General features: G+C 44.8%; 1 protein-coding gene across 3 annotated transcripts in view; it reads left to right on the top strand.

Moving 5' to 3' along the window:
• The first annotated feature begins 2,551 nt into the window (after positions 1 to 2,551).
• The window catches only part of LOC135902106 (uncharacterized), a 267,015-nt gene continuing 247,986 nt past the window's right edge, over positions 2,552 to 21,580 (top strand). For all 3 annotated transcript variants that reach the window (XM_065432013.2, XM_065432015.2, XM_065432014.2), the window contains exons 1-2: positions 2,552 to 2,724; positions 18,139 to 18,269. In XM_065432013.2, coding sequence (XP_065288085.1) covers positions 2,630 to 2,724; positions 18,139 to 18,269 — 226 coding nt within the window. In that variant the 5' untranslated portion in view covers positions 2,552 to 2,629. The remainder of the gene's footprint in view (positions 2,725 to 18,138; positions 18,270 to 21,580) is intronic.

Below are 21,580 nucleotides of genomic sequence, written 5' to 3' on the forward strand. Positions count from 1 at the left end.
GTCTTCCAGTTGTACGATATGGCCAATAAGGAACGGCGTGACGCCACTTTGCGAACCCTCATTGAGCGAGTTGAATCAGCACCTACTGACCCATTCTTACGGTGGTTCCTCCTCGAGAACGGTGTCTTGTACCACCGTAATTTTCACGCGGCGGTCCTTCGCTTTTCTGTGTGGTCCCTCGACACCTTCCCTCAGCCATTCTCCATGAGCTTCATGACGCACCAATTGTAGGCCATTTTGGTGTCACTCGCATCTATGGCCGTTTATGCCGACGCTTATACTGGTCCGGCTTTGCTCACTCTGTACGACGATACGTTGGGTCGTGTGAGCCCTGTCAGCATAAAAAAAAATAAGAACAGCAACGCTTTCTGCCGGGCATCTTCAACCCCTCGTCATCTCAACGGAGCCTTTCTTTCAAGTGGGCTGAGATATTCCCGGTCCTTTTCCCGAATCCAAATCCAGCAAGATGGTGGATCGGTGTGGCTACGGATTACGCGACGCGCTACGCCATAACCCAAGCGCTCCCGACCAGCTGTGCAAGTGACGTCACGGATTTCTTCCTCCGTGACATCGTTTGAGTGCATGGCACCCCACGATAGCTACTGGCGCACCGTGGCCGTAACTTCCTTTCCCAAGTCACTGCTGACATATTTCAGTCTTGCTGTACGAAGCATAAGCTCGCTACATAGTACCATCCTCAGACCAATGACCTGTCTGAACGATCAAACAGGACCATCACCAACATGCTGTGGCCGTGTGTTTCGCCTGACCACTGTGACTGGGACATTGCACTACCCTACGTACTCACAATTCTTCACGCCACGAAACTGCCCGTTATTTGCCATTTTATCTGTTTTTTGGTCGTGACCCTGCATTGCCCTTGGATGCTTCACTTCCCTCTGCTAATGCCTGGAGGAGCGACTATGCCCACCATTACGCCATTTCCCACGCTGACCACGCCACGCAGCTTGCCCATACTAGTCTGTTGGCATAACAAATATATTAAAATTACGTTTACACTCAGTGGGACCATGACGTAAACTTTTCACCAGGTTCCCTTGTGCTCCTTTGGTCCGATCCCCGTCAAGTGTGGCTCAGAAAAATTCCTAACTTGCTACAAGGGCCCTTACCGCGTCTTATGTCTAGTGACTGCTGTTACCTATGAGATCGCCCCCGTCTGCTCTATGAGGTCACCTGGCCTCACCTTGCCTGATGCCGTTCATGTCCCACGGATGAAACCTTACCACGCGCTTTCTGACGGTCCCGTTTGGCGAACCAGGACGGTGCCTTTTCCGTCGGGCGTCGTGTTACAATTAGGCGAATAAGGGAACCATGACGCTTCTGCAGACGACGAAAAGTGGACACAGCCTGACGGATCTCTTCCGTCTGACGAACGTTCACTCTTTGTAAATATAATGTAAACAGTTTTATACGCGTAACAATTGCTATCGCAAACAAATGTGCGAGAAATTTTCGCAACCGTCCCCTCCCCTTAAAACAGGAGTCAAGATCTGTCCATGGTATAGGGATGAGTGAATTTCGTTACTCTAATGTGGGTGCCAGCTCATTCGTGCAGCCCGGGTAACGAAGCAGCTCACCTAGCCGCCCGAGCAGCAGATAACCAGGATTTGCGATCGCTCGACCCGGATGGCCTACTCGAACCGACCCTCGCCATATCAAGAATTTACTCAACTCTACAAGCAGAGCGTATCCGTTCCCGAAAGCGATTGTTTCCTGGAAGCAGGTCACGACATTACGGCGGGTACAGACTCGATCCCTGCTAAGCCCTAAAAATATTGCTGAAATTTCCAAGCAAGGGTTCAAAGCTAGCTGCAGGCGAATGTCTATGAGTACGGTGATGCTGTAGGGCCGTGGCAAGCAGGCGAGCACCATTGCCACATAAACAGCGTGGAGACCATTCGTAGATCGTAAAAAGTCAAGAAAAGATGTGTGTCTCACCGGTCACTCCTGTATATGGCAGTAAGCGCAAACCATGCGTTAAGTTGGCATAAATTATGGGTTCCGCTTGTTCTCGCGCCCTCATGACGGCGTTCAATGTAGCGCAAGCAATACATTAACACAGATGTAGAAGTGAACTTGAAGGCTACGCTGTTTGTGTGTCCAGTTATTTCTCAGCGCCCATTACATGATGCGCCGCACTGAACGCCTTCGTGAAGTTGATACCAACCGAAGCGCTAACCGCAGACCCAGATTACTTACTTTGAGGGTGCCCGTCCAACGCCTCGCCAAGAATGATTCTTCGGCAGCCCTCACGCTGGAGACCTGGGAGAGCGCGAACAAGACGGATGACCCAGAATGCGAAGTCATGCTTGCAGAGTGGACTAACCGCGTCACGGCCACATGGCATCTACGCAAGCTCCTCTGCCATAGTCCGAATTACGAATTGATGCTTCCAATAAAGTTTACTTCTCTCTCTCTGTCTCTCTCTCTCTCTTTCGTTAACACTAATCATAAATGGCTTCTTAGCAAATCCCATGTAGTGGGTTGGTGTCATTATGTGACATGCAAGTAAGACGCAGAAGAAGAAGAAGCTGAGTCCAGTCCGCAGACACTTCTCTCTGAGTTCGAAGCGTCGACCTTCTTCCAGAGGTGCCTGCACCGAGAAGATATGGCCGAGCCACTTATCGCCCCGCTGGGAGCACCCGTTGGTGGTCTTCCTGGCCCAGAAGATGAAATGGACCCTATGCAGATGGAGATGATGCTGTAAGTCGCGACTGGAATTTTTTCTCGCGTTGTATAGCTGTGCAAATCTAAGGGTATCGGTGATGCTGTAGGGCCGGGGCAAGTAGGTGAGTGCCATTGCTGCATAAACAGTGTGGAGATCATTCGTAGATCGTAAGAAGTCAAGAAAGCATGTGCATCTCACCAGTCACTTCTACACATGGCAGGAAGCGCAAAGTATGTGTTAAATTGGCGTAAATTGTGGGTTGTGCATTTGGTACGCCCTCACGACGGTGTTCAATGTACATGAACATAAAGGAAGAAGTGATCTTGAACGCTGCGCTGTTTGTTTGCCCAGTTATTTCTGAGCGCCCTTTACTTGGTGCGCCACACTGAACGCCTTCGTGAAGTATATGCCAACCGAAATCCAACGAAGCGAGACAGTACGCGGAATACAATACAAGACATTCTAAGAGTAGAAAAGAAGGATGAAGTATGGTCTCAGCTAGCCACGCTCTAGTAAAAACATATTTCTGGAGTTAAGGCACGGTTCCATGTTTCATTTTGGGCCTTGACAATTAGATTATTACTCGTCGTAAAGCATTGGCCCAATGCGACGTTGTGCCCTTGAGAATAATAATAATAATAATAATAATAATAATAATAATAATAATAATAATAATAATAATAATAATAATAATAATAATAATAATAATAATCATGATGATGTTGATGATGATAATAATAATATTAATAATAATTGGAAGACTACTACTAGTAATAACAATAATAGTGGTCATATTCAAGAGCAACATATAAAAATTCAGGCCCGTCATAGCCAATTAGGAGGCTTGCGCGACTAGACCTAGTAGAAGTGGCGGGGAAGTGAAAAAAAGTGGCGAAACTAGAAAGAAAAATATTGTTCTCAATTAGTACGAGATCGTGTTAAAGAATTCTGCTCTATACAAGCAACATGAAGTAGAATAAAGAAGATAATAATTCCAACATTGACAGTGATTTCAGAGTATTCTTCAAAATGCGCTTTGCGCACAGCCGGGCGACAAAACAGCCACTAAAGAGGCCTTGAACGAGGAGCACGTTGGGCAATCGTATTCGTGGTTGTTGAACCAGAGACCAGCTACACCCGCGAGATAGAAGAGCACATTGCTCAGTTTCGCGGGGTCGCCCCATTCTTTGTGGGCGCTTACGCTCTCATATGTCTTCAGGCAGTCCTCGACGTCAGTATCATCCGCGCCACTTAAGAGGGCAGGGTGCCAGTGGCGAAGCACACCAGAGCACTCGATGGACAGAAGAGGGGCTTGCTCGGATGGAGTAGGAAGGGTTTGCTTGGAAGCGTCTTCAGGCATGGTTGAGCTTAGGGTACGGAATCAAGGTTCCAGGATGAACGTTGTCGCCCGAGGCACCCTCCACCACTTGTAAAGTCGTTTATTAGTCGCCGACGTTCGGGACCGACCGTTAGAGCAGGGCACGGACTCCCGGCACGAGTGGCAGTCACGAGCGAACGCACTGAAAAGGACCCACTAGAAAGCGTGGGAGAAGACGACCCACTATATATTTCCAATCCTTCTCTGCATTACATTAAGAACCTCTCCTGGAAGCTCATTGAATATGTTTGGCACATACGTGCAGCGTCCAGCCTTGCCGAACCTCCTTGTACAAAGGGGTGCTACAAAGCGCAGTACTCCGCGCACAAACCGTGGAGCTAGATAACTATATCCGGAAATATTAGTAATACTAAACATGTTTTCTTTACAAGAAAAAGGTTGCGATAAAGGACCAGGCCAGAAGCTGCACATACAGCTTGATGTGCCGCGGCCTCCTCGCTAGACATCAGGCAACAACATCGGTAGTTTATACTCAAGGCAAATGCAAACAAAAGAAGTGTGAAAATATGAAAATAGGCAGTAAACACGAATAGATAATGTGTTGCAAACTATACAGAGCGTAAAAATCTGCGTATGGGAGCTGGTTAACCGTAGGACTACTGATATCAGTGATTTGTTCGAGATGTACATGTTTAGTATTGAAGGCAAGGTATGATTCAACATTAGATTTACATGTTTTCGCCAGGATTCTTTTTTGACTAATCATGGGCGCTATAACGAAAAGCTATTCTAAATTTTTATTCCAATTCCACAATCTGCTCACCACGATTTCTCAGAAAATGGTTGTACCAATCCGACTTTCCTTGTCTTCACGCGACTTGACGAAACCGCGATAGCTCCCCATCTGATATGACGTGTACACACTTATTATGCATTATTAGACTGAAAAAAAATTATCTATTATTCAATGCCTTTTTCTTCATGAGTCCTCTGCTATTTACGAAATGTTTATAATGACCCCCACTTCGCCTGCATGTCATGCGACGTCACAAAACCACGAAAACATCGCGCTAAAGGGATGTGTACGCATTAAAGGTGCATTTATATGCCGAACAAAACTAAATTTCCCTGAATAGCCGGTGGCTGCCCCGATCCGAACAGAATAGACAATGGCCGCACACCGATCCCTCAGGCATTGGCTGCTTGGAGCTGCCGGAGAGCATTATTGGCGTATAATGAGAAAAAATTACCTTGCAATATAAAGTTGTCGAGCCCTTTTGGAACGTTCACATTGATCTACGAACTCTTCTTCGCTGGGGGTTCGTTTTAGCGGTATAATTAACCTTCTGTCGCACGCCGCCGCAAGCCAATAAAGGGAAATGGACCAATCGCAGACGCCAGTGCCAACTTCCTGATTCGGTTATTTGTTTTCAGTGCTCTGGCTCGGCCCCATCAATGCCTTTTCCACTTAGGCGTAATCCTTGCCTCTTGTAAGCCAATCAGATAAGCACAATGTAGGCAATGTTATTCGTTTCGAAAGAAAACAAAACTGACTTAATAAAAACGAGGAGAGTTTGAGATTGAGGCTTTTCGAACAACGCTGTGGGTTGCCGCCTGATACTTCCGTTAGTGGTTACGTAAACTTCAAGTTAGGAGATCGGAATCAAAACAGATTCGAATAGTTTTACGTTATGGGACCCATGGTTCAATAGGTTTGTACTATACGCAGGCAAGCCTTCCCTTTATCGGGGTCGCCTAGAATAGCTGCCCTTATCAATTAGGCCGTGTTTCAAAGAACTGCCCAGTTTCTGCATATATTTATCTGGACAAACATGCATTTATACGCATAGACCTTACCTGAATAATCTTGTGATATTGGAATAAATTAGCAGTATGCACGAGGTACCCAGCGTTGAAAATCACACGAACTATTCTGTTTTCTAGAAATACCTGTTACGAACATTTTCTGCAATAGTCGCGGCTCATACGAGAATTTCATAATTGACAGTAGAGGAAAAAATGCTTGTACGAAGATAGGTTTATTGATTTGGGATGAAAAAATCAGTGGGAACACATAATACCATGAATTCGCTATAACTTCCTAATTACCTTCTTAATAAGCTCATTTCAGCTAGCATTCTTTCTAACACATATGCCTAAAATCCTGACTGATTTCACTACTTCGATGGTGACTACTTAGCATGGTGTACTTTATATCAAGGTGCATGTTGCGGGGATGAAAACCTGCAGCTTTAGTTTTATCGACACGTACAATTAGAGAGTCACAATGCGCGCACTAGTTAATGTCTTAGAAAGCAGTTTTGGCATGGTATACTGCCTGTGCTGGAAGTGCCAGGAAACAGTATGTTCATATTTTCATGTTTACTTCATAACCATGGATTAAAGGTTTAGCATGCTCACTAACATCGGTAGGAAATGATCAGCCGAGACTGTAAGTTATACGCATTATGGGATAAGTTCATTATACTGATAAAACCATGCAATATTACCTTCTCGCTGGCGTGAATGCTCAGTGACAGCTTTTATCTACTTTAGGGTTCGGGGAAACTCACGCTTATAAAGCACAAATGCAAGCATTCAACTACAGTTGTTCCAATGTAATTTATTGTGGTTGAAAGTAAAGCTTGCTGCCTACAATCCCCCTAAATCTTCTTTAGTGTGCCCGAGATGCTCCTCAAAAGTACACGAGAAGGCACACTCATGTGGGTTCAGCTGCATAGATCTACCAACAGTCTCCTAGTGCGATATTAAATAATAGCTGAAACAAATAAGGGGACTTGCTCAGAACATTTAATATGCGCGAGAATTCACACAGTTTCTTAAGTGCGCTGAAGCAGTAGGGATGTGTGTAGGGGTTTATTAAGAATTGCATAATGTTCAGGGAATAGTCGAGCGTACAGAAAACACGGGCGTTCTTGTGCAGTTACATAAGTATGGGCACATCGATAAATTGAAGCATATTTAGAAACTATCTACAAAAGTATACTTTTATTACGAAGACGGCAGATAGTTTGTTCTGAAAGCTCGGCGTCATCGTCTTCCTGACAAAGACTCATGTTACTGTTGTGATGTTTGCATATGAGATTGATCTACATCCGCGAAATTGTCGACTCAGCTCGTGTCAGAAGCTGGTCGCAAAGTATGACTTCCGGTGGTCAACATCGACGACGTCTGAAGAAGAGGAAGACGTGGTAGAATCGAGGGACGCTATTGGGTATGAAGAATCGGTCACTTTATTCAGGGCACGGCAAGCGGCACACTACGGCGAAATCAGCTTTTCGGAAAAGTTAACGCGTCGAGATGGAGACCAAAGCAGCACAAAGTACGAACACGCACTGAAGTGTACATGCTGATAGTGGTTCTGATACTCTCACTTCTGGCGTGTCTGCAACACACAAAGCCAAAAGCGGGCAATCTGTCCTTCTGCGTCTTTTGTTACCTGCCAACACAGCTGTCATATTTTAATTCATGAACGTGACGTTTACGCGCCGTCCCGTTCCTTTATATAATTAACCAAGTAGGAGCGAAGAGTAAACGTTCCATCTCTTGTGTCATGTTGAGATATATCATGTCCTTTCTTTTCTGGCGTTAACATATATGGTATGTAGAAGAGAAAGTGGCGGGTGGTGCCATGGCGCAGTCGTAGGCCGTTGTCGAAACCTACGACATGGGCCCGTGATTGCAGTCGCAATGGTGAGATGAAATACACATACAAAGTACATCATTGAAGAGCCATTCAGGCGCTCGGTAATTTCAATATTCTCTCGTTTAATCTGCGAAACCGCTTAATGTAGCCATCTAATCATTCGGCATCACGTTGCCCACAGGACATGAGTCTTTCAATCCCTATTTGATCAATAATGTATTCAGCAATGTGTTCGCAGATTTTACCAGGGTGTCTATCTACCGAGTAAACCGGAAAAACCGGGAATTCTCAGGGATTTTGAGTAGTCTGGAAAACCCAAAGAACACTAAGGGAATTTGTGCCTTTACCAGGGAAAATTACTGTAATTTTATTCGAAGGGTCGAAAGTCGCGGTAATGCTGGCTCGAGTACAGACAGGAATCGTAATGAATCGTCTTTGACGTCCTATAGTCGGCTGGAGGAGTTGCCATTGTACAGTGAACGACCGACTTCCCGGATTTCCGATAATTTGGACGGCTTCACGGCACCGCCACCACGTACCCTATAGAGTAAATGCCTCAGAACGCCTGAAGTTTTCGGATGCAACAACCCTTTGCCGTCCGATTTTCCGGACGTTTTGCCGTGACCGCAGATCGGAAACAGTATTAATCAAAGCCACCACCACTGCCATTTCATTACCACGCCACCTCAAACCGGCGCTCTCGCACACAGATCCGCTGGCAGCCGTAGCCACTACTGCGGCAACGTTAGGCCCAACTGCTTCGACGTTCGCTATGAAACTTCTTGCCATTGGGTGCCGTGTTTTTTATTGAAAGGAGTCGCTGCTGTCAGCAATGGCACGGATTCTTTGCAGTCGTCGCAATTGGCTTAGAAGCTTGGAAAGCACGGTGCGTTGCATAATGCCGGTTCCCGAGAGTCAGCTTCGCCTCTATACAGAAATCTTGAAGCATGCGCAAAAGTATTGCAGTGAAGCATAACAAGCGTGGGAAGGGCCTATTGCCACGGAACACATTACGTATTCCTTAATTATAAACGCGTGGACTAGCTATTTCCTGTCACAGTATGAGCTCCGATATGCCTAATACGTGTACCTACGTTTTCAAATGTGCCTGTGGTGCTTTGAGCTTCAAGCGCAGTAAATGACATGCATTTATTTTTTCACACTGGCCTATATTTCGGACGTTTTTATGGCCTCTAGGGAGTTCGAAAAATCAGACGTGGACTGTGCAACTGACCAAGAAGATGCTTCAAATTGTTCGTGGGGCGAACGAGTGGCGGAAGGAGGACAAGAACAGAAAGGACCTACGCATTCAGGAATGAGCGGGAAAGGAAGCGTGCTGCCGCCGTTTTGAAGGAGCTTGAGCTCAAAGAACAAAGTGTTGGCTGATGCCAAGATGCAGGTGTCCCTTATCCAAACGAAAATAAACTCTTGAAAGCAGTAAAATGCAGCACCAAGGCATCGTGCCCGGGCTGCGAGTATGTCAGGACAGTTGAAGTTGACTTACGAGCTGTTGAGAGAGAATCTCAATTGTGACAAAGTTCGGGCTTCATACCACTGAACTTGCTATCAGTTGATAGAAATAGTTCATATTCGAAAATATTCGCTTCTGTATGCATCTCCTTTTTATTCGTGTTTGAGAATGTACGATTGCATTTGCAATGTTTTTCGAAGACATTTTATCTGCTTTGCATGTTTGCACCCCTCCCTTCTATTGTCTTTTTGAATAACATAAACACTATTCCTTAGTATTCTAATTGGATGAAATCATTTCTTTAATTTAATTTTTTTCATAGGCTCATTAGAGATTGACAGCATCGGGCGATATGGTTTCAGGCCGTCTTGACATAATACATACTTCTGCATCACTCAGGGAAGTGTGCAATAGCACCCAGGGAAAACCTGGAAAACTCAGGGCATTTGTCAACATAATAGACAACCTACTTTCAGTTTAACCCATTATAACTCATGATCAAACTGCTTGTGCGATTTAATAGCACAAAAGAGTAAATAATGAAATAATAGCAAGAAGATTACGCCTTCAAAAAAATTTATCCAATTGGTTCTTAAGGTGCATTAATTTACTGCATCTGGAACACAGGACAGGACACTTGTCATTGCGCTGCTACCTCCCTGCCTGAAATTTTCGGGAGCGCCCTATTGCGAGGCACAATGTGATCATGCACTTCAAAAATTTCCATGATGCTTGGGCGTGCAAGAGCTTTACGCAGTGGTTTTACGGTTTTTTCGGGGTAGCAACCGTGACAATCCGCCATGAGCGTCCAAACACGCATACATGCACAACACCCAGCAAGCATGGCAACAGCCACGCCGACATCACGAGTGCGGCAAGGGTGTCGACAATAATGCGGTTGTGATGAAATCATGTGAACGGAATACTGTTGAATTCTTTGCTAACCTATAATAACTGCAGACGCCGTTCACGGCGAAAAGATCAGTGTTGTCGTCATGGCCTTCCTGCTTATGCGTATCCCCAGAAGGTTCTAGCGACGCAATCACAATATGAATGTCTTCTATGTTTTCTGCACTTTGAACTGCATCGAGAGCATCGCGAAAGCGACAAAATGGCTTTCTTTTGAAGAAAAGCTCTGAATTAAATATGGAACACCAGTGAAAAAGAAAGCGCCGAATTGTAATTGGTAACGCCCAGTGCACCGGATCAAGTAAACCAAACTTGGAATGCGTGTTTCGTCCTTTTAAGTAAAGCCGCAGATTCGAGCGTTTGTTTCTAACACTCTTAAGTAGTAGACACCATAAAAAGCACAACGCAAATGTATAAAGCAGGCGAGCAGAAATAAATGGAAAACAAGTACACACCCCAAAATCGTCGTGAGTCTGCAATTTTGCTGGCGTTGGTGCGAAGGTATTACATACGGGTGAAAGAGTAGATGCCACCCTGTGTCCGAGTGTGGGTTCCTATTCTCTCGGTACAAGAAATGGAAATAGCCCAAAAGAAAATATTCAGCTGTTCAAGAGGTACAGATGCGAAATCAATTGTACTACTTGTAGTACAGTGTGCGCTAATGGGTTTTAACAGCATGAAATCGAGCAATCTGCAGCCTTTAACCGAACTTACCTGTTTTATTTTGTAATAATCTGCTCTCAAAATGTGGGACGGGATAGGATTGCTTGTTGATATCCTTCCAAATATACGCCAATTTTATGACAGTCAAGTATCATGAATATCTATCCTGGGCGTTGCTTTTTATTAGGTTGAACATTGAGTTAATTCGTTTGTAGTCCCTCTATGCCAGTTTTCTTTTCACTACTGGCACTAAAGAGTGATCGAGTTGGAGCCCAGTGAAACGACAAGGTTGTCAATGTGGCTGTCAACGTCTCGGTCCCGTTCCCAGCATGCCTCTTCCAGACGTTCAACATCAGTGCAGTCACGTCTCTAGTTTTCTGCACTGACTTGCGCAATGCCTTCACATGCCAGTTTTTGACGTCAATAATTGTAAATGTGGTATGTCTGCCACCCGCGTGGCCCTTTACTTGGCTCCACACAATTTCGATTGAGTTAAGCTCACATTAATGCGGTGGTGGTCTGATGACATCATAACCAGCTGCTTTGGCTGGAGCCTCTATTCTGTGCCCAGAAAACTTATATTTATAATCGCTCGCGAAAGATATCAAATCAGCTTTTAGTTGGTCAGCGAAAAACGGAATATATTTTTCTCTGAGCCACTGCTGTATGTCTAGTTTCCTCGTAAGTGATGATGGCAGCTTTTCTAGCTGCACACTGTGGTAGCTGGTATTATCCGTTACGACGACGCTGTTTGGCTTAATGTGGGGGAGGAGTTACTCCATGAACCACCTCTCAAAAGGCTGAACATCCATTTCGTTGCGATAGTCTCCCACATTCTTCTTTTCTCGGAAGACTAGGCAAGCTCCTTCTACAAGGACTGCTCACTACCTGCGTGGAGGATGATCAGGCTACCACCTTTCCCGCTTGGTGCACAAAGACCTGTCGTGACGCTTTCGCAAAAGGCATCCTAACGTGTTCTATCTCTGGTGTCCACCCAGAGTGTTTCTTTTTTCGTGCACCCAACATTTGTCCAAGCTTCATTAAGGTAGTAGATCGTCCTGCGAAGACACGGTGGGAAACTCAACACTTATTGAAGTCTGTTTCAGCGAAAACGAGAACACAAAGCAGATAAATTGATATGAACTCTCAACTCGCGAAAAAAAATACAGAAACGAAGAGAAGGCACAAAGCACTCGCTGCTCCGCAAACATGTTAAAGTCTCGGGACGCCGTTCGAAAAACGAAAGATGAAATCGGAAGAACCCGAGCTCAATGCGAATCGTAGTTTAATGTCTACTCGCCGTCTCTTTAGCACATCGTTTCTAGAGTATGTTTCAACATGAACATAAAACAAATAGTCCAAAAAAGGACCTTGATCCCTCTACCAAAATTTCTCTCAGGTACAATTCATTCTATATGCGGCGAGCTTGCAGGTAAGGCAGTAGGCAGAAAGTAGAGATTAAGGAGCAAGAAAACGTGCAAGCTGTCCAACAGTACATTCTTATATTCTGATGCACCCAGGATATCTTTACCTTCTTAGTCACATTACCATGCAAAATACTCTTGATATAATAATGAAGTGAACATACCGTTTCTTCTTCCCGATTTATCTCATAGACGACAGGAACTTTCTTCGCCACACGACGATGTCCCTCCGCACCAAAAGGGCCGAGTCAGGGTTTCTCCTGCAGAATGCGAAACCAATGTCACTGAAAAGTCTTCGCACAGCGGAAGCGATCATGCCAGGCATATCCATATCTGGATCATCACACACGTTTTTCGCGTTCTTGGCTTCTCTTGAGACCTGATTCCTGAGGAAATACTGGTGAACTTATCGCCCATCCGCACACATTATAGAACTCTGGTATCACAGCATCCACGTGTGTCCGGTTTTCTTCACACTGCTTGGAGTGGACAAAAGTCGCCACCTCGCGTGCTTCGGGAATTTCAGTGAACCGCGTTTTGGATTTGATCCGGTTCGCAGTGCGCACGCTTACCCGGGTGAGCTTGCTCACCTTGTTGTACACAGACACCACAGAAAGCTCCGGATGACTGCCTCTGACCTCCGCTTAGGCATTACACACCATTAGTTTTCCTTGCTTGAACAACGTTTGAGTAGTGAACATAGTGAACATAGCGACGACCCATCGGAAGGCGACAGCACATCGCAGGAGGGACTTGCCGTTTTGACTGAGGAGCATGCGTAAAAGCTGCGATGGCTTTTCATGAGGAAAACGTGAACAATTGCACTAAAAAGATGAATAATACCTTGTGTTTTTCGAAGGCAGACGTTAGAACCTGTCGTTTACATAAATGCTAAAAAAATTATTGTTTAGGTCTTTAAATAATTGTGTCACAAAGCATCACTTTAAATTTGGGGCTATATGCAGTGGCACATGTAAAAACGTGCGCCGGCTCTTCAGCTTTGGCTGCATCACCACAGAAAGTTGTCAGGGATCATATATCTCTGACATGCATGCAGGCCCCCCTGGATGGCCAAACCAGACATTGTCAAATTGCGCCATACTGTGAAATTTTGTAGTGGCAGGATTTTCAAACAATCAGAGACGCCCATTGGTCTGCCACGGCCTCTTCTATTCAATCAAAATGCCACCATTATTAAATTAAAGCATACGGCGGAGTTTGAAAATGTACTGATAGGCATCCTTGATTCGGTGCGAGTGCCTTCGTGACATCTCAATCTTTAGATTATGTTAGAACGCTATATTTTTAAAGCTGTTGTCTTTGGTAACATTGGGCATGTTCCTACGCCTCCATGGCTGAGAGCTGCGCTGCACGTTCGTCGCTGTCATACAGCGACGAAAGCTCTATGATTTAAGGTGTTTCACTTAACTTGAGCCAAAAGATATGCAAATGGAACGTAGCCGGATAGAACCAAGGTAATGTTTGCTGTCGCTTGAAGATACTCAGACTATTTTTTGCATTCCGCGTAATTGCACAATTCGTCTTAATTAACTTCTAAGGACTCGTGCTAATTTTGCAGACTTTTCACCACGCCCCAGCATAGCTCGTCCTGGTCTGCTCTTCCAGCTTTCTAGCACGTCACCTCCTACTCCCGCCAACAAACCAATCCATGGTCCTTCAGATCAATTCTATAGTGAAAAAGCTACGTCCCATCCGCATGCTCAGACTTCCGCGCAAATTGTTTATTATTTATTTGATTTATATATTTAGAGGTATACTGCAGCGTTAAATAAGACCAAGTTGGTGGGATTCTTTACAAACAAAGAATATTAGTTTTTCACTGTCCAAATATATAAAAAACAAAACACTCGCATAGAACAAGAATGGATGAACACATTACAGTAGCAAAGTAGAATAGCCATCACACTGTTTTTGAAGGGCGGACAGAGCATGCTCAAATGTGGTAACCGGCAACCACATCTGATAGACACTGGCAGGCAAGGCATTCCGCTCCTTGACTGTGCGCGCAAAAAAATGAATATTTGAAAATGTAAGGCGGAAGTGGGTCATGCCCTCGATGTTCTGGAAAACTCGGTGTTCGAGCGACACAGAAAGTCATGTGACGTCGCCTCACGCCACACGTGCTCGTGCGACTGCTCGCACGTTCATCATCCTCTTCTTCCATAGCTGACTCGGATGCCAATCACCATGCTAAAATAGCAAAGTTAATTAATGCAGTTTATACAGGCCACCGTTGGAATCTGATCCTGGCAACGTTTAACGCTAGAACGTTATCTAGTGAGGCGAGTCTAGCCGTACTATTGGAGGAATTAGAGGGCAGCAAATGGGATATAATAGGGCTCAGTGAAGTTAGGAGGCCAAATAAAGCATATACAGTGCCAAAAGGCGGGCACGTCCTGTGCTACTGGGGCTTAACGGAGAGCCGAGAACTAGGAGTCGGATTCCTGATTAATAAGAACACAGCTGGTAACATACAGGAATTCTACAGCATTAGGGAGAGGGTGGCAGTTCTTCCTCTGAAACTTAATAAGAGGCGCAAATTGAAGGTCGTATAGGCCTACGCCCCTACATCCAGTCATGAGGATCAGGAAGTCGAAAGCTTCTATGAAGACGTGGAATCGGCGATTGTTAAAGTCAAAACAAAATACACTATACTGACGGGCGACTTCAATGTCAAGGTAGGCAAGAAGCAGGCTGGAGACAAGTAAGTGGGGGAATATGGCATAGGCACTAGAAGTAGCAGGGGAGAGTTATTAGTACACATTGCATAACAGAATAATATGCGGATAATGAATACCTTCTTCCGCAAGCGGGATAGCCGAAAGTGGACGTGGAGGAGCGCGAGTAACAAGACTAGAAATTAAATAGACTTTATACTCTGTGCAAACCCTGGCATCATACAAGATGTGGACGTGCTGGGCAAGGTGCGCTGCAGTGACCATATGATGGTAAGAACTCGGATTAGCCTAGACTTCAGGAGGGAACGGAAGAAACTGGTACATAAGAAGCCGATCAGTGAGTTAGCGGTAAGAGGGAAAATAGAGGAATTCCGGATAAAGCTAAAGAACAGGTATTCGGCTTTAACTCAGGAAGAGGAACTTAGTGTTGAAGCAATGAACGACAATCTTATGGGCATCATTAAGGAGTGTGCAATATAAGTCTATTGTAACTCCGTTAGACAGGATACCAGTAAGCTATCGCAGGAGACGAAAGACTCATCAAGAAACGCCAATGTATGAAAGCCTGTAACCCTACAGCTTGTATAGAACCGGCAGAACTTTCGAAGTTGATCAGCAAACGTAAGACAGCTGACATAAGGAAGTATATTATGGATAGAATTGAACATGCTCTCAGGAATGGAGGAAGCCTAAAAGCAGTGAAGAAGAAACTAGGAATTGGCAAGAATCAGATGTATGCGATAAGAGACAAAGCCGGCAATATCACTACTAATATAGATGAGATAGTTAATGTGGCTGAGTTCTATAGAGATTTATGCAGTACCAGCGGCACCCACGACTATTATGCAAGAGAGAATAGTCTCAAAGAATTGGAAATCCCACAAGTAACGCCGGAAGAAGTAAAGAAAGCCTTGGGAGCTATGCAAAGAGGGTAGGCAGCTGGGGAGGATGAGGTAACAGTAGATTTGTTGAAGGATGGTGGGCAGATTGTTCTAGAAAAACTGGCCACCCTGTATACGCGATGCCTCATGACCTCGAGCGTACCGGAATCTTGGAAGAACGCTAGCATAATCCTAATCCATAAGAAAGGGGACGCCAAAGACTTTAAAAATTATAGACCGATCAGCTTACTGTCCATTGCCTACAAAGTATTTACTAAGGTAATCGCAAATAGAATCAGGAACACCTTAGGCTTTTGTCAGCCAAAGGACCAGGCAGGATTCCGTAAAGGCTACTCACCAAAAGACCATAATCACACTATCAATCAGGTGACAGAGAAATGTGCGGAATATAACCAACCGTTATATATAGCTTTCATTGATTGCGAGAAAGCGTTTGATTCAGTCGAATCCTCAGCAGTCATGGAGGCACTACGGACTCAAAGTATAGACGAGCCGTATGTAAAAATACTGAAAGATATATGTAGTGGCTCCGCAGCCACCGTAGTCCTCCATAAAGAAAGCAACAAAATCCCAATAATGAAAGTAGTCAGGCAGGAAGATACGATCTCTCCAATGCTATTCACAGCGTGTTTACAGGAGGTATTCAGAGACCTGGATTGGGAAGAATTGGGGATAAAAGTTAATGGAGAATACCTTAGTAACTTGCGATTCGCCGACGATATTGCCTTGCTTAGTAACTCAGGGGACCAATTGCAATGCATGCTCACTGATCTGGAGAGGCAAATCAGAAGGGTGGGCCTAAAAATTAATGTCCAGAAAACTAAAGTAATGTTTAACAGTCTCAGTAGAGAACAGCAGTTTACAATAGGTAGCGAGGCACTGGAAGTGGTAAGAGAGCACATTAACTTAGGGCAGGTAGTGACCGCGTATCCGGATCATGAGACTGAAATAATCAGAATAATAAGGATGGGCCGGGGTGCGTTTGGCAGGCATTCTCAGATCGTCAACAGCAAGTTGCCGTTATCCCTCAGGAGAAAAGTGTGTAACAGCTGTGTCTTACCAGTACTCACGTATGGGGTAGAAACCTGGAGGCAGACGAAAAGGGTTCTACTTAAATTGAGGACGATGCAACGAGCCATGGAAAGATGAATGATGGGTGTGATGTTAAAGGATAAGAAAAGAGCAGATTGGGTGAGGGAACACACGCGAGTTAATGACATCTTAGTTGAAATCAAGAAAAAGAAATAGGCAGGGGCAGGACATGTAATGAGGAGGGAAGATAACCGATGGTCATTAAGGGTTACGGACTGGATTCCAAGGGAAGGGAAGCGTAGCAGGGGGTGGCAGAAAGTTAAGTGGTTGGATGATATTAAGAATTTTGCAGGGACGACATGGCCACAATTAGTACATGACCGGGGTAGTTGGAGAAGTATGGGAGGGGCCTTTGCCCTGCAGCTGGCGTAACCAGGCTGATGATGATGATGATGATGATGATGATGAATACAGGCACTTGAACTCACGCGCTACGGTGAGAGTCGAACCATGGCTTTTATGTGGAAGTCGTACCTATGATTTTTGGTGGTTAATGAGAAATAACACACAGGTAATTTACATAGAGTTAATAGGTTAATCAAACCCACGAACTTTGGTGCGAGTGCCACCCTGTACCTTTGCTGGAAGTGGAACCCAGGACCTTTGTTGTTCATTAGGGGTAAGGTAATTAAAGTAGGGTGAATCAAGGCACTGGAATGCAGGACCTTTGGTGGGAGAAAAACAAGTAATAATAAGTAACAGCGCATCCGAATGAGAATTTGAAGTACTTTAATGGCTCTTGACGTACACGCTTTCCCTTTCACACTCTTTGGCGTATGCTAAAGGGACTGTCAATTGATTAGTTTTTATAAACACGTAAAATTGGAATGCCCGTCTCCCTGACAGTGTGCTCCATTCCGGTAATAGCTCTATCAACCGTAAAGCATTTAACTTGATGGAAATAATGCACCATTCATGTAACTCCACTTTGCAGGGCTCTTCCAACTATTGCAAATAAATTAATGTGGACGCGAAGCCTATTTCAGCGTATGTTTTTTGCCTCTGCCAGAGGCAGTGATCTGAGAATTGTAACTGCTTCGAAAAAACAGGTCTATTGTGGTGTTTGATAGAACTCGCGCACATGTCAGGCTCCTGAAGACTGTTTCTCTGTTTGCGAACTCTGAAACACTAAAAACACACTGTATGGTTCTCGCAGACATAGCTTGCTAGTACTGTTTCGCCTAAATTTACTGTGAATGGACTCTCTGCATATCGCAGAGTTTAGTATAGAGTAATTTTATGTACTTCACCCTCTGACCATGATTACCCTCTTTCTCTACCAGCCAACAAGCAATGTACGACCTCATGCAGCGGCCCATCATACCTGACCCGTTGGTCTTCATCTGTGCCGCGCTGTACCTGATCATCATGATGATGTTTTTGATTACTGGAGCCATCTACTTCACCAGCCGCTGTAAGTACAAATAGAAATAGAATATAAGCCAAGTGTGATTGGGGAGGTGTTTCGCTCTGAATCAGGCAAAGAACATTACTTCGCATGAAGTCGAACCACATTGATAATTTGCTGCAACGCTTACTATTCAGAGTTCGTATTATTCCTAGGCTAGACAGAACAACCATTTACACTTAGGCCCAAATTCTGAACCCTCCTTTACCTATAAAGAAAATCTTCGCTGCGGCTTGGCTGCCTTGCGGCAGTTCTGCTGGTGGAAGGTTTTTTGGTGTTCCTTCAGCGAAAGCCAGCCCCGAAACTGCCTTCAAACTCCTTTTTCTCGATCCTTTCATTGATCAAGGGCTTCTCCAAAATGCTTGTTCGCGTGATGCTTGCCTGCGCATGAGCAATGACTTGTCTCCTCTCTGGACTGTTGCGCATGTGTACCTATGTGGGCACTGCAGCCTCTGCAGGGGTTTTGGGGGTAAGGGCGATGTTTACATGGAGGAAGGAGAAAAAATAGGAGGCAGCATGAAGTCACCTAGCTTGCCTCGATAACCTCCTATGACGCCTCCTCTGTCGTCCGGGGCCTACCTGCGTGGTAGGCCCCGGAGGTGTGATTGTTTGGTCGTGGTCACATTTACGCATGCTTTTACGAGTGGACAACCACCCACTTCGAATCTACCAAGTCCTCATCCTGCGCTGTCTCGTCCTATCTTTCCCAACAGGTACATGTGTTTGTTTTTTATTTAAGTTATCATGCTTCCACAGCAGAGTACTAGTGAAAAGCGGGTGCTGTTTCCAGAACCCGTGCTCCGTGTTTTTATTAATTGAGCTTAACAAGAGCGGATGCACTAGCTGGACATGACCTGCGAGATGTTACTGTGCCCACGGCTAGTGATATAGAATGTCAACAAATTTCTTATCCATGAAAAAAAGAAACATGAAAAAACTTGTTTTTCCTCAGAAATATTTAAAACACAAAAAATATCACCTTCACCTTCATCACACGAAAGTGAAAATAACCGGAGATGAAAGTGCATGCAAGAACGTGATTGTCAACATTTACGTGAAATATGCACATTCTATATAAAGAAGCCCACTTTCTTTCGCTAAGAAATTCCTGATAGTATTCGAAATTCTCATATACAGACTATAACAGACATGGACTTTTATTTTATTAGGCAGGCAAGGTTGGTGAACTGTTTGTACACTTCCGGAACTTTAGTCTTTCAGATTGCGAACGCACTGTGTTTGCCACATGGTGTGCTATAACGTAAAGCTATTCCAAACGGCTTTTATTGTATTTCTTTATTCAGCCCTCCACGATTGGTAAAACATTTTTCAGCCTACCGCAGCTTCATCGCCTGGCTGTCACTCGGCGTCACGAAAACAGCGAGAGCCCTCCATTAGATATGAGGTGCACGCACTGATTGCGCTTGATTAGACAGAACGAAAGGAAATATTTATTTGCGATTGCACACCTTTTCCGCAATTAGCCCTCCAGTATTTTCCAATAGCTTTCGCGCTGCGCTCATTTCGCCTTTCTGTCGCGCGACTTCGAAACACCGCGAAAGCTCACCACGTGTAAGTGAAGTGTACGCGTTAAAGATGCATTAATGTGCCGAACAAAAATAACATGGTATTAGGTTCATGCAGAGCTGCCTCATTCCGAAAGAAATAGGGGATGTCTCCCTATCGACCGCTCTGGCGTTGGCTACTTGAAGCTGCCGGGCAGAACAGCTTTATTTGCGTATAATAAAGATTTTGCGTTGCAATATAACATTGCCGAGTCACTTTAGCCGATATACGCCATTGATCTGCCCATTATTGGGAGCTTAGTTTACGCTTTAGCGGCGTTTTTAACTTACTCTCGCGCACCGCCCTGATCTTTGACCAGACACTGCCAAGTGAACAAGGAGAAGTGAGCCAATTACAAATTCCGGCACCACTCTCCTCATCCGCTCATATACATTCACTGCGCTTGCTCGGCTCCATAGGTGGAAAGCACTCATTTTCGGTGAGGGGGTGATATATATATTTAGCAGTGCGGAAGAGTGTCAGGACCTATTGAGAGACTACGACTACATCCGGCAGCCCGGAGAGCACGAGATAGCAACGGATGCTCTTGGGCCAACGCCGTTGTGGCATAGCTCTGCTTGTAAATAAATCCCCTTACTGTTAGCTGGAAGGTATCGGGTAGTGTCTCAGTCTCCCACCCTGGTACTAGGAAGCGGTAGGTGACCTCCATCCTCAATGATACCGGGAGAAACTACCACTTAAGACTCAAGCCACCGTCTGTCCCAGCGTGCAGCCTGAGCGTCACCCACCGACATTCAGTGGCACTGACGACGAAAACGTCGTGGGCTGGTTCGCAACTCGCCAGAGGGTGAGCGCAGTCGACAAATGGGTTGGTGTGACTAGGCTGACCAATGTAATATTTTTGTCGCCAGTCCCTGCTTCCAAAATCACGAATCAGAGAATCATAATTAGGCGTCGTTCAAGACTTTTTTGGAAACAATTACATCGGTAATATACAGGCTAGCATTGCAGGCAATCAAATTAAAACTTCAAGCATGGACAGAGTAATGACATTTTCGGAGAACTTAATAATGGTTTTGGTATAAGTAGACGTTTAGATGATAACTTAGTTGTTCTTACTCATTGTATTGAAATATCAAAAGTAGAACGCAGACTGGTATATCTGGTCTTTTTAGACAATACATGAGCCTAGGGCAATGTAGACCGCAACATTTTGTGGGATATTCTAGACGGGGAAGGCTTAGGTGACGATTGTCTACAGCTTTTGAGAGAGATCAACCTAGAAAATACCGTTTGCGTTGAATGGGAAGGGACGAGGAGTGAGGAGAAAGTTCATATCAATAAAGGGCTGAGGCAGGGCTGCCCTTTATCCCCACTGCTGTTTATGATGTAAATGGTGAGGATGAAGAGGGAGCTAGAAGGAAGTAATATCGGCTTTAATCTCTCACATAAACAGACGGGTACAGTAGTAGAGCAGCAGCTTCCAGGTTTACTTTATGCAGATGACATTGTGTTGCTAGCTAACAAGTAAAGTGATTTGCAACGTCTGGCTAATATCTGTGGAGAGGAAGGCAACAATTTAGGTGTGAAATTTAATGTTAGAAAATCAGGTGTTATGGTATTCAATGAAAACAGTGAACAGACAGTGGCAATACAGGGCCAGAAAATACCTCGGTCAACAGAATATAAATACCTTGACATATGAATAAACAAATGCAATAGATATATGGAAACACCGGAAGAACCAATAATAGTGAAGGGGAAGAGAAATGCAGTCATAATGAAGCACA

The sequence above is a fragment of the Dermacentor albipictus genome, chromosome 3, assembly GCF_038994185.2.
Source record: "Dermacentor albipictus isolate Rhodes 1998 colony chromosome 3, USDA_Dalb.pri_finalv2, whole genome shotgun sequence".
Lineage (NCBI taxonomy): Eukaryota > Metazoa > Arthropoda > Arachnida > Ixodida > Ixodidae > Dermacentor > Dermacentor albipictus.